The 12,200-nt window shown below is 42.9% G+C and overlaps 1 protein-coding gene across 1 annotated transcript in view; it reads right to left on the bottom strand.

Annotated features, from left to right (window-relative positions):
• Nucleotides 1-8,992: 8,992 nt before the first annotated feature.
• GLUD1 (glutamate dehydrogenase 1) overlaps nucleotides 8,993-12,200 on the bottom strand; it is a 40,420-nt gene continuing 37,212 nt past the window's right edge. Inside the window, exons 12-13 of the mRNA XM_019556059.1 lie at nucleotides 10,987-11,049; nucleotides 8,993-10,399 (exon numbers count right to left, since the gene is read on the bottom strand). Coding sequence (XP_019411604.1) covers nucleotides 10,280-10,399; nucleotides 10,987-11,049 — 183 coding nt within the window. The 3' untranslated portion in view covers nucleotides 8,993-10,279. The remainder of the gene's footprint in view (nucleotides 10,400-10,986; nucleotides 11,050-12,200) is intronic.

The raw sequence follows: 12,200 nt of genomic DNA, 5'->3' as shown, positions 1-12,200 counted from the left end.
GCCTTACATATTAGTTATCCAATAAATTCTCATGTCTCTTCTGCATCCCGGCTGTTCAGATTTGCCTGTAGTCAGTAGGAGGAGTTTTGCTTTGTCTATAAAAACCCCCAGTACATTTGAGAGCAACATAACAGAACCACATTTAGAGATTTGCTTGTCCATCTTTTTACCTAGAGAAAAGACACTGAAGCAACCATGTTTGGGTTTGGAAAGAAGGTAGCTGGGGAAGCAACACAACAGACAGAGGATGCTGCACAAGTGGCAGATAAATAGTAATCATCTCCCTTGCTTTCCTTTGTATGTGTGATGGTAAGTTTTGTCGTGCCCCGATGACCGGTGCACTCTTGACCTGTGAGCCTGGGTTGGCACGACCGGCTTGGCGCAAGGGGGGGATTTATGACCGAACAGGTGGGTGTTAACGGCGAGCAGGAGTCAGATGATTTAAAGTGTATTGGTTACACAGAAAGTTTATTTTACTTATGCTACTGATGTAGTGCAGCGTAGGCAGAGGAGTTGATTTATTCAGTTACAGCATGCAGATATCATGTTACCCAGCATTTACAGGGTGGGTAATAGACTTGATTCTGAGCGATTCACATAAGCCGTTGCAGTCTGCAAATTACCGAGAGCTCTTGGTAAGAAAGATAATGAGGGAGATAGTTGAGCTAGCAAGGACGGGGTCACGTCAAGAGAAGGATCGAAGGCGGGGAGATGTTTGTAAGAGGCCACTTTACAAACTGCGTCTCCTGGGTGTGTGTGTGGAGAGTTCTCCGCTTTGGGCGGAAGTTCTTTCAAAGTTATACTTGGCCAGGTGACCAATTACTACACACCAGGCATGAATAATTAACAAGTTGGCACTTGTGCCCTCTTTATTTGCTCAGGTTTCAGAAAAAAGGGGGGTTATTTTTTGCTTGGGTGGTACTAGTCCTGTTTGGTCACAGGAGGGCGAGCATAGTACATTATTTAATTTTACCACTTCACTAAAGTTAGCTAATCTCATTACCATAGGTACGGTATCTTTTTTTACGTCATAGCGTCTGAGTTGTATACAATCCAAGGTTAACTTCTCTCTTGTATGGGAGCTCAAGTGATTTAAAATGAGGCACAGACAGGGGTGTGTGCATGCAGCCCTGTTACAAACTAAAGAATAATAGTGTGTGTTGTGTTAGCTTCTGACCTTTTGCCATCTGACCTTTTGCAATCGGCATCTGAAATCAAAGACTTTGATCTCTGACAAGTTTGTATGCAAGTTTGGTAAAATAACAGATTCAACAGGGGTAGCACCAGAATAGGCAGCCAGAATGCATGTTGTATGTTTAACTCTGGTATTCTCTTGCTTTGTAATCTTGGACAGACCATTGCTGCTCATATGTAAATTAATGATAAAAGGCATCTGCCTCTCAGGAGCATGATCTCATAGACAGCTGTTAGAATTAAAAGATTCACAATAATCTGTGGGGGAATCGCAATAGTTGGGCCAAAAGACATGCTAATATGCAGGAGACCTACTGAAGGGACAAGAGGACAGCAAGAAACCAGGGAGGCATGTCCCTTTCATCTATACAGCGGTTGTACATAACATTTATAACACAATAAAATTTGGAGTCTTTAAAAAGGTTTAAAACGCCATTGTTTTGGATACTATATATAGTGAAAAGGACTGAAAAGCTTACCTTCCATGCATCAGAACCACTAAATGGGATGTCATAAACAGGTGTTATACAACCTTCATGTTGGGATATGCTAGCTTCCTAGTATGTTGTAATTGCTTTAGGGAATGCCTATCCTTAAGCTAGGCAGGATGTTTTTATTGGTAAATGTTGATAAATGTCAATTTCACCTCACATTCACAGACAGACGAAAAATATTCCCATTAATGATCAAAATGTATAGGAAGCGGACATAAAAAATTATAGCTGATGGAGCATTGACAACAGGGGAAGCAGTCCTACAGAACAATGCTGACTGCAACTCCCAGAAACCCCAGGGGACTGGGAACAAAGGAAGAGAAAGTGACGAAGTGGATGAGGGAGGTGTGAGTGGAGCTGAGATTGAGGGCAGCTCTGCTGCTCAGCTGTTGGCAGTTCTACAGTAGTTACATTTATTGCAGTTAACTGCTCTATAATACTATACTGTCATTAATAAATTGTCTGCCCCCACACCCCTAATTTCACGCAATCCTGAACATTTAAAATCAGCAAAAATTGAAATAAATTGCTTAAAAATAAACATTGATATTATTCCTCAAAATTATAAAAAAAAAAAAAAATTTAATTCTGCCAAGGCTACCTAATTTTGCCAGTGACTTAAAAGCAGCAGGTTTATAACATGTACTTTGTCTGTACTTGCCATCTGTTGCTTTCTCACAATCTACTTTATGATACAATGCAAACTCTATGTATGATGTCCAATGAAATCAAGTAAGAGTATTTAAAGTATTAGTTAAATCATCACTGAATCAGGTCTTCAGCTGAATGTCAGGACCCAGAACTGGGCAGCCCCAAGGTCCCCTATCCACCAGGCTTGGGGCAGAATTAGTTTTTGAACCTTGGACCCCTGCCTGACTGCTAGCAGCAGATGAAGGGCAGAGAGAGCTCAACATCAGGAGATCTCCCTGATATTGAGCTCACTATATCCCAGACTTAAAAACCTGTTCCGGAGTTCAGCTGTGTGCCTTTAAAATTATGCATGCTGCCCAGCTGAGAAGCACAGATGGTTTTTACTCATCCAGGCACGTGTTTAAAACCATGTGTGCTGCATACCTGTATACCAAAGGATCTCTTGCATGGAGAACTCCTGGTAGGAAAAAAAGACATGTGGGGATCCTTATCTCTAGTTTAAAGACATCTGCAAGAGAGATATTGGAGGCAATGAATATCAGGCCAAATGACTGGGAAATGGCCAAATGACTGCTGAGAATCAAAGCATTTGAAAACAGTCTATTTAGCATGGAATGAAGGCTTTTTAAGAAAAATAAACCCAATGTGCAGAGGAAAAGAAACCTCAGAAAGAACCCTGCACCACATTCAGGATTGCTTGATACAAGCTTTACATGTGATAATAAAAGTGAGGAAGGGACTATCACTCAAGAATTGGGGTCTGCAGCCATATGTACAGATGTTCAGTGAGCTGATGCCTCACTGTCTCATGAGACAATAGAATTACATGGAGATGCCTACTCCTCCTCCTATGCCACACCAGCAAGGTTTTGAGAATCAACTGATTGCTGGTTTGGGCTGAGGATTGCATTACGGCCGGTTTCAGACCCCAGTTCAGTTCCTGACAATCAACTGATTGTGGGTATTTTCTTTTGACTTGCCAGTGCAAAGAAAGTTTGGGATCATGACCACATGTGCCCGAATGAGTATAAACTACTTGGCCATGATCCCCCCTATACTGGCAAGTAAGGTACAGTTAAGGATCTAATTTCTGGCCCAAAAATCATGCCATGCATGTGTGGCATGGCAGGAGGTGCGACTGTTGGACTCATGGATCAGATCCCATAACGCCTCTAAGTGAATGTCTGTTAACAGCCATTTTTATTCAGCTTATGAGGGCAAAACCTCATTGCCAGGTCCATGTCTTGTGTTGTGCTTCCTCTACATGTTTTCCCACTGCAAATTTATTTTGCTCTAGGAGTTGTCTCAGTTTACATCTGTATCTACCCAGTACTTAAGATATTCCCACCTCTGAAATTACAAGCAAAATACATGCTGCAGAATACAGGGCCATTTGGCCGAAATGTTCATGGCTTTGCTCACTGCACTGGTTGCTCCCAGACCCTCACTGCACACCAGATCTTCGCCACTGCTGGATCCCTCCTACTGCCACAAGACTCTTTTGCTGCCTTTGTAGTAGCTGTGGCTGCTACCCCCATGCCCCAGGCTGCATTTGGTTCATGACGAGTCCCACAATCCAGATAAAGCATCAGGGTCCCAGGTGAATTTGATATACCTGCTTCACACTATTAGAATAAAAAGGAATTCTATGACATTTGTGGTGATTTTGTATCTAACCAGCTGTTACATCTTTGTATATACACGGATGATTGTTCAGTAGGTAGGATGCTAATTTAAGACTTGAGAGGGGGGATTTAATTCCTTGTTCTTTCTCAGGTTGTGCACGAGACCCTGGGTATATCAAGATTCTCAAAATGCTTAATTTCTGTTTTATAATGCAACTTATGGACCTACATTCTTTTAAAGATATTAGTCATTAGTCTCTCTATACTTCAGTTTTCATCTCTAAATGGAAATACTGCCTCCTTAACTTTGCTGGGATTTCATGAGGATAAAGGGAAAAAGATAAAATGACAATGCAGTCTCAGAAAGAGACACCCAAGCCAGTTTATGAATTGGAAGCAGTATAGCCACTTTAGTGCAACTGTTCTGGCTGTACTTATTAACTCAATTTGGAAGAAAGGTATAGTACCAGAGCAAAATGCTATGCTAACCTACATACTCCTTCTAGTATTCAAACCAGCTTCTTCAAAGCTTACTTTGGTATCTCTATTCATTACAGATGTACAATTCTAATTGGGACTCTGTACTCCAGTATTCTTGAATAAAACTTAAGAGGTTTGAAGTAGCAAATTTACAAATCTAGGTTAAATCTTGGTGCTTGGAGGTCACGTCAGAGTGGACAGTTGTCCCCATTAACAGTCCTAAGATGTAGGGCAATGACTGAAAGCATTATCAACTGATAACACTATACCACCTTCATATACTATGTTTACATATTAATTCTGCAATAGAGAGAAATATCTATAACTATGGATTTGGGGTTTTTTTGTCACTTAACCTAAACACTGCTATGACAGAATTAACTTTTGTTCAGACAGAAACATGCATTGCTATAAACACTTCTGTAAAATACATACTATTTTAACTTGAATCCAAGATGACCCTAAATTTAAGATGACTCCCCAATAATTAGATTTTATACAATGAAAATTTATATTTGTTATAATTTTCCATGTATAGAATTTCATTATTGGAGAGTTGCCTTTAATTCATCCCACCCACTCCTGCAGGGGGTAGGCACTGGGGAAGTCAAGCAGCTTGCTCCCTGCTTGCACTTGCCTCCTTGCCACCTGTCTCCTGCCTGCCTGTCCCTCCCCCCTCCCCAGTTTTGGCTTCCTGCTGCCCTCCTCCTCTCTTCCCTCAAGCATCTGCTCCCTGCTTCCTCCCCAGCTTCTGTAACCCCTGTTCTAGCCTGGGGTACTGTGCCCAGCCCCCATAACAGCCATGTAGGCTATGCACTACTGCTGCAGGGCAAGGGCCATGCTCAGTGTCCCAGGCTGCAGCATGTATGAAGCCTGCCAGCACAGAGCAAACCTTGTTGAGTAGGGTGGGTAGGAGAGGAGAAGAGGGTCAGGAGTGGGGAGCAGGGGCTGTGGCAGAGATGGGGTAGGAGCTGGAGAGAAGAGGCTGCAGGGGGAGATATCAGGGTGCAGAGACAGCAAGGGCAGGCAGCAGCTTTTGGCCCCAACCTCAGGTAGGTGCTACAGCCTGAGCCACAGCAGCCACTTGCCCCATCCATACTTTATTGTAAGATGAGGGGCTCCCCCCAAATTAAATGGGGGGGGGAACCTCATCTTAGAATAGAATAAATACAGCATGTGATTTCTAACATAAAATAAATCTATTTTTACAAAAGCGTGTCTATAGCAATGCTTGTTAGTACTGTAACCAGGGGTAGGTGTGAGGGCCACCATAGTCATTGCCTAAAACTGAAGGGGTGCCAGAATCCCTCTGGGAGTCTCTACCACAGCAGGGAAAACCCTGCACTGCCTGGCTTTAGGAGCCAGGAAGCACAGCCTAAGTCCCAGCAGCACATCTGGGGGACAGGGACCGAGTAGGATTAAACCTGGGCATGCAAGTCAATGCATATAACTATCAAGTAGAGCAACCTATTGCTCTCAGTAAGTCTACAAACATTTAAGAGGTCTTTCCCAACTGCCTCTCCACTATATGCATGTAATTTTGGCACTAGAAACATCAAAAGTCTTAGGGATGCCAACACCGAGGTCTCTTCACTCTTCTTACCCATTTGTTTTTTCACAGCCATGCTAACTAAATAGAATAATTAAAGTTAAAAAAAAAAATTCACCTGTTCCCAAGAAAACAGTTGCTATGGTTAAACTTCCTATTAGTAACACCACAACCTAGTTTGAGCAGCGGTTGATACCACCTAAAATTTGTCAGGAAAAGGCAACATTAAATAAGGTCTAATTCCATGTAGTGGAATCTTCCATACAAAGCTATACTAAAAAGTAACTTTTCAAAAGTTCTAATTTTTGTTCCGTGGGATAATGTCTAGCTGTTATCAGCAACAGTTTCTTAATTCTACTGTATGCCTTAATAAAAATAAGAATTCTCCAAGCTCTCTCATTTTTAAGATAAGCTAGCATAAAATACAAGTCAAGTCATGTTCGCAAGTACTTTTCTCTTGTTGCATTTCTTGGGTGTCTGAATTTCTTGTCTGACCCAAGTGGGTCAGAATGTTATACAACCTCCCTAGACAGGATAAAGTAAACACTGCTGGTGTTTACTGATAAAAACTTTATAAAAAGCTCTATAAAAAACAAAACCAAAACCACTAGATTTGGAAAATGAAGAGTTAACAACAAAAGTTGCCTGTTTCTAAAACAATTAAGTTTTTGGGAAGGGTGGAGATTATTCTTTTAATTTATTGCTTCTTGGCCTCTTGAAGGCTCAGATCAAGTGTAGTACATGGAACTGCTCTTTTGAGTTGTGGCAGGCGACTCCGGCAGGCTTGACCTGTACAGCCAGAAGTTGAGTGTCCTGGCCTACGCTGATGACCTTGTTCTCCTCGCCCCCGATGCCACCCAGCTGCAGCAAATGCCGGACGTGACATCTGAGGCAACCAGATGGATGGGCCTGCGCTTCAATGTCGCCAAATGCACCTCCCTGCACATCAACAGCAGGCAGAGTCACATCCTGGACTCCACTCTCGTGATCCAGGGCCAGGCAAAGAGGCACCTACCCAACGGTGAGGCCTACTGCCACCTGGGGATGCCTACCGGCCAACAGGGCAAGTGGATGCTGGAAGAGACCATCAACAGGACACCTGAAAGCTGGACCCATCCCTGCTGGCCCCCTGGCAGAAGACAGGCAGAGTGAACACTTTCCTCATCCCCTGCGTCATGTTCGTCCTCAGAGGCTCGGCGGTCCCCAAGACCCCCCTCAACAAGGTGGATGCTGAGATCGGGCAGCTGCTGAAGTAACAGCACCTGCCGCTAAGGGCCAGCAATGAGATCCTGCACATCCCCTACTGGCAGGGAGGTGCCAAAATCCCCTGCAAGGGAGACCTCTGCAACATCGTGGTGGTTACCCACACCTTCCGCCTCCTGACCTGCCCAGACCCCACGGTAAGTATCATTGCCACCAGTGCCTTTGAGGAGACCACCCACAAGAGGATCGCGAGACAGCCGACCAGACATGACTTGGCCACTTTCCTCAGCGGCTCGCTTCGGGGCGAGTTCGGCAGAGACAGTGGGGACTTTGCCTTGCTGTGAAGCCAAGCCTGCAATGCCATGCACCACCTTGGGAAACGCATCAGCTGCACCTGGACCTGGACCAGGACCAAAGAGTGCCAGGAGCTGGGAGTCTCCCTGCAACCAGCCCTGCACACCAACCGCATTAACGTGACGCCCAGCACAAGGACCTTCCTGGAGCGGTTCCTGAAGGACACCATCTGAAACAAGTATACCAGCGACCTGAGGGCCAAACCCGACCAGGGCAAGGTCTTTGATGTCACCTCAGAGTGGGACTCCAGCAACCACTTCATGCCCAGCGGGAGCTTCACAAGCTTAGTGGACTTGCACTTCCCCCACCACACCCGCTTCTGAATGGGGCCATCCGTTTCAGCCACCAGGACAAGAGGTACCGACGGTGCGGCTACATGGTAGAGACTCTCCCCCATGTGCTGTGCAGCTCCGCCACCCCAGAACCTAGCAGCTCCGCCACAATGCTGTCCAGGACCACCTAATGAGGGCCATTTTGGCTGCATTGGGGAAGATCTTGGTAAACCGCACCATCCCGGGCTGCGAGAGCCAGATGTGCCCTGACATCTGGATCGCCAACGAAGAGGCCAAGAAGGTTGTGATCATAGATGTGACCATCCCCTTTGAGAACTAGCACGAAGTCTTCAACGCTTGGGCTTGCAAGCAGAAGTACGCCCCGTTAGCTGACATCCTGAGGGGCCGTGGGGCTATGATGTGATAGTCGACGCGCTCATTGTAGGTATGCTTGGAGCCTGAGACGCCAGCAACAGGAGTGTCCTGCGTGCCTGCTGCATCTCCCACCGCTATGTCAAGCTGATGTGTGGCCTCATAGTGTCTGACACGATCCGCTGGTCCCGTGACATCTACATGGAGCACATCACAGACCACCGCTAATACTCTGACCCCACCAGACAGATCACCGCCAGACTGGACCCAGCCTGAATCCCCCCTCTGCACCTGATAGACTTCACTTTGAGAGGAATCTTAAGCAATGGACCACCCCACTCCACTCAAAGAGGACCCCCGCGATGAGACTGTATATGGACTGAGACACTTTCTTCAACTTACTTCCTCCACCACTGCAGACCATTGTACAGATTTGTGTGTATCCATCTTCTTTTTGTCTCAGCATCAGGAACCCCCTCCTTTCCTTTTCCCCACTCCCCTCCCTCACCCCCCAGGCTTAGTTGGCTAACATTGCATTTTCTGTAACCTAGTTGTGCTCCCTTCCTCACCCTCATCCCTCTAATGTTAGTCCCTCACTCGGGCAATTTGTATTTCCTTACTGGCTGTCATCTTTATTGGACTTGCAATCCTAAACATCTACTAATAAAATTCAATCTACTCTGATCAGTCCCTTTGAATCACCCAAAAGAAATAGCATCTTTAATTTTTTTAGCAACTGCTACAAGACAAAGCTTTTACCATGTAAAATAACTGTGGAAAACAGTAATACACCAGCAGAGTAGGTTTGCAAAGGTCAATTTTTTAATAACTGCTCTTCTCACCACGTTATGTCATGCAGTTACAAAGTAGTTAGAAAAAAAGCATGAGTTTCCAGAAGGGACTGGTTAGTTTCTTTAAAAAAATCATTTATATTCATGACATAAATAACATCTGGCACTTTGATGGAACTCCACTGGACAAAGGCCTCGACAAAAACCTCAAAAAACTAAGTTTGAGCCAATACTGTTTTAAGGTCCACTTAGCTGTACTTGAGTGTTCAGAATATGCAAGACCTCCAAATGAAGAGGAAAAAAAAGATCACAAGTCAGGGTGTATTAAGACACCAGCTAAACTTTATAGCAGCAGTCTTACTTTTTTGTAGTAGTTGGGCCACCTGTTTCTGGGTTACAGTCCACTTGAGTTGTTCATAGAGGCAATATAACTAATGTTTAGAAAGCCTCTCAAGATGAGAACACTGAAAAGAATTTGAAAAGGTTTAGAGTTCTTTGGACTACATGTTTATGATTATACTTATCAAATTCAGTAATTCTCAAAAAACGCCTAGCAACTGAAAGGTTAGATAAAGTGACTTAATTAAAACATTATCAGAACAGAGATGGCCTGATGTCCGTACACAATTATACTACTTCAGCTTATAAAAATACCAGCTCCTGTCGCTTATCTCTATATTATAGTTCTTGAGTCAAGTTCAGGCTGAGCAAGCAATTGAAAGCAGTCCTATAAGAGCAGCAGTTTATAAAAAAGAAAACAAACATTGCCAAAAGAGAAACAGGTTTGAAGCTATGGTACAAGTAAAAATTAGAGACTCCTATTAAAGTTACTCCCTGCAGGAGGTCCATTCTGCCTTAAACAATGCCACAGCATTATTTATATAAGGCCTTATGAAAGTGCCAAAGCCAAAATTATATCATTAAACAAAAGTGCACGAAGTAGTAGTGAGCCAATTGCTCATCTAGTACAGGATGCGATAGGTGGCCCATTCACCAGGACCACTAATCTGTACATTAAATGTACCTTTTTGTTTTCAAGGTGAAATACCCAGAATGGCCCCCACAAGTGCAGATGAAGTAGTTATCTTTTGATACATATTTGTATACACCCTAATTCATGGATTTTTCTTTATTAAAAACTAGATTGGACTGAAACTAATTGAGAATCCACTCTAATTTCAGAAGAAAGGGGGAACAGTTATGGTTACATGTAAACTTGTGATAAGCTTTTTCAAGAAGAGGGTACATAACGGCAGGAGAATAAGGTATCAATAAAGGGTAGGTAATAACCCATTTATGTAAAGGTTAGACCAGCCTCATTGTACACCCTGAAAACTTTTTCAATTGCATTGACGTAAGCAGCTGTTCTCAGGTCCAAACCCAGGTTGTACTTCATGGCAGTGCGCATGATTTGCTAAAGTGAAATGGAACAAAAAAAAAAATAAAAGTCAAATAAGATTTCTTGAAAAGCCTTTCTATGTACACCATTTCAAAAGATTTTACTTAAGGTGGGGGTGACAAGGAATTTAGATTAAAAGCTCTGCTGTTAAGGCTTGTCTTCCCTAGATTTCAAGTTGCCTCCTTTATGAGGTTTAAGACACCATACTTCAATCAAATGAGGATGGGGACTGAACTTCACAAAAAAACAAGGTTGTCCCAGTGGTATGTCCCTCCATTTGAAAATGTTGGGAAAAAGGGGTGAAAATCTACTACCCATACAAATGACATTAACACAACTTTGCAAATACTTCTACTGCAACAGATTATTCTAGACCACCAAAAAAGGACAAGCAAGTAATTTCTATAATACCCAAAATTTTTGGCTAAAATTTGTCCATACCCCCATCAATCCATCTATGGTAATCACCGTTTATGTCAAAAGACGTCTACACCTAAGCCCAAGTAAAGCTAGTACACAGTGGTTTGTAATAGTATCTTGCTATTGTGGCAGTTTAGTTTCCGTCCTCTTTCTATAGATCCACCTATCAATACAGTACTTACTCTGGCAGAACGCTCCATGGTGTAGGCCAATCCAGAGTGAACAATGTCTTTCTCAGATGCACCCTGCAATGGGAGAATGAAATCAGAGCTCAAACTGAAAGAAATACACAATGATTAACTGCCTCTGGTACATCAAAATGCAATCTATCATGGCTAGGTTCCTGAAATTGGTTGACTTCTTATGTAGAGTTCTTTTAACACCCTATAGAAGAAATGCTTAACTCACGCAGAGTTTAAATAATTACTGGGTAAACTATCAAATGCTTTGTGCAACTAAACACTACCTTACAACATATGAAATACGGAAAAGTTCTGATGAAAACAGAAAATGTGCGTCATGCCTCCAGTGAATAATGTTTACAAAACTGGCACTCTGTTCTCAGTTTCTACAGAATAATGGGGATTGGAGAAATACTATTTGAATTTAATATTTGAATTTAAAAAGAATGTATTGAAGCTCTAGAACATTTCTTACTCCAAGCGCTTTTTAAAAAGTATTGCTAGTATAAAAAATATTCTGGTCTGTTTTACTGGTGTAGATCAAATCCATCAATGATGAAGATGAAATTATTCAGAATTTGTACAAATGCAAACAATGTTTTTAAAACTAGGGATAAAGTCATTCCGTCACGCAAAATTCAGGAATCCTAAGTTACAAGGGTTAATGTAAACCTCAATCTTCAATATCCTATTTACAAGGTGGCTCCAATTTGCTATTAAATGAAGAATAAATATATATTTTTTCTAAATGGTAGTTTATTTCTCAAATAGAAAAAATAGACTAGATTAGATGCAGAAATTACTGGGTATGTCTCTAATGGTTTATTATGAAGGCAGGCAGCATAAGGCTGCTGCAAGGGTTCACTTCGGCCTTGTAATAAACAATCAATAACTAGTCTGCTAATTCAAAGATTATTTTCACTTTCCTTGGAGAATTCCTCTGCCTTCAAGTCTATATAAAGTGGGAGAACATTATCTTTTCATCCCCTCATGCCAGAAACCCTTATTTCCAATTTGAAGCTCTCTGAATCGATTCAGAAAAAATTCAGAGAGCTTTGTAGATTCAGGCAGTCCCCACTTGCTGCCACAGGGAGCTGGACCTGGACTCCTTGTCAGTAAGAAGAGGGTTGGGGTGGGTGGGGAGAGGTAGGATGGACACCAACCATGGGGAGGGACTCCCACCAGGCCCCATCCTCTGCCTGCTCCCCTAGTCC

The sequence above is a fragment of the Crocodylus porosus genome, unplaced genomic scaffold, assembly GCF_001723895.1.
Source record: "Crocodylus porosus isolate Cpor-Errol unplaced genomic scaffold, CroPor_comp1, whole genome shotgun sequence".
Lineage (NCBI taxonomy): Eukaryota > Metazoa > Chordata > Crocodylia > Crocodylidae > Crocodylus > Crocodylus porosus.
The sequence above is the reverse complement of the archived record's forward strand: the minus strand, read 5'-3'. Positions and strand labels throughout refer to the sequence as shown.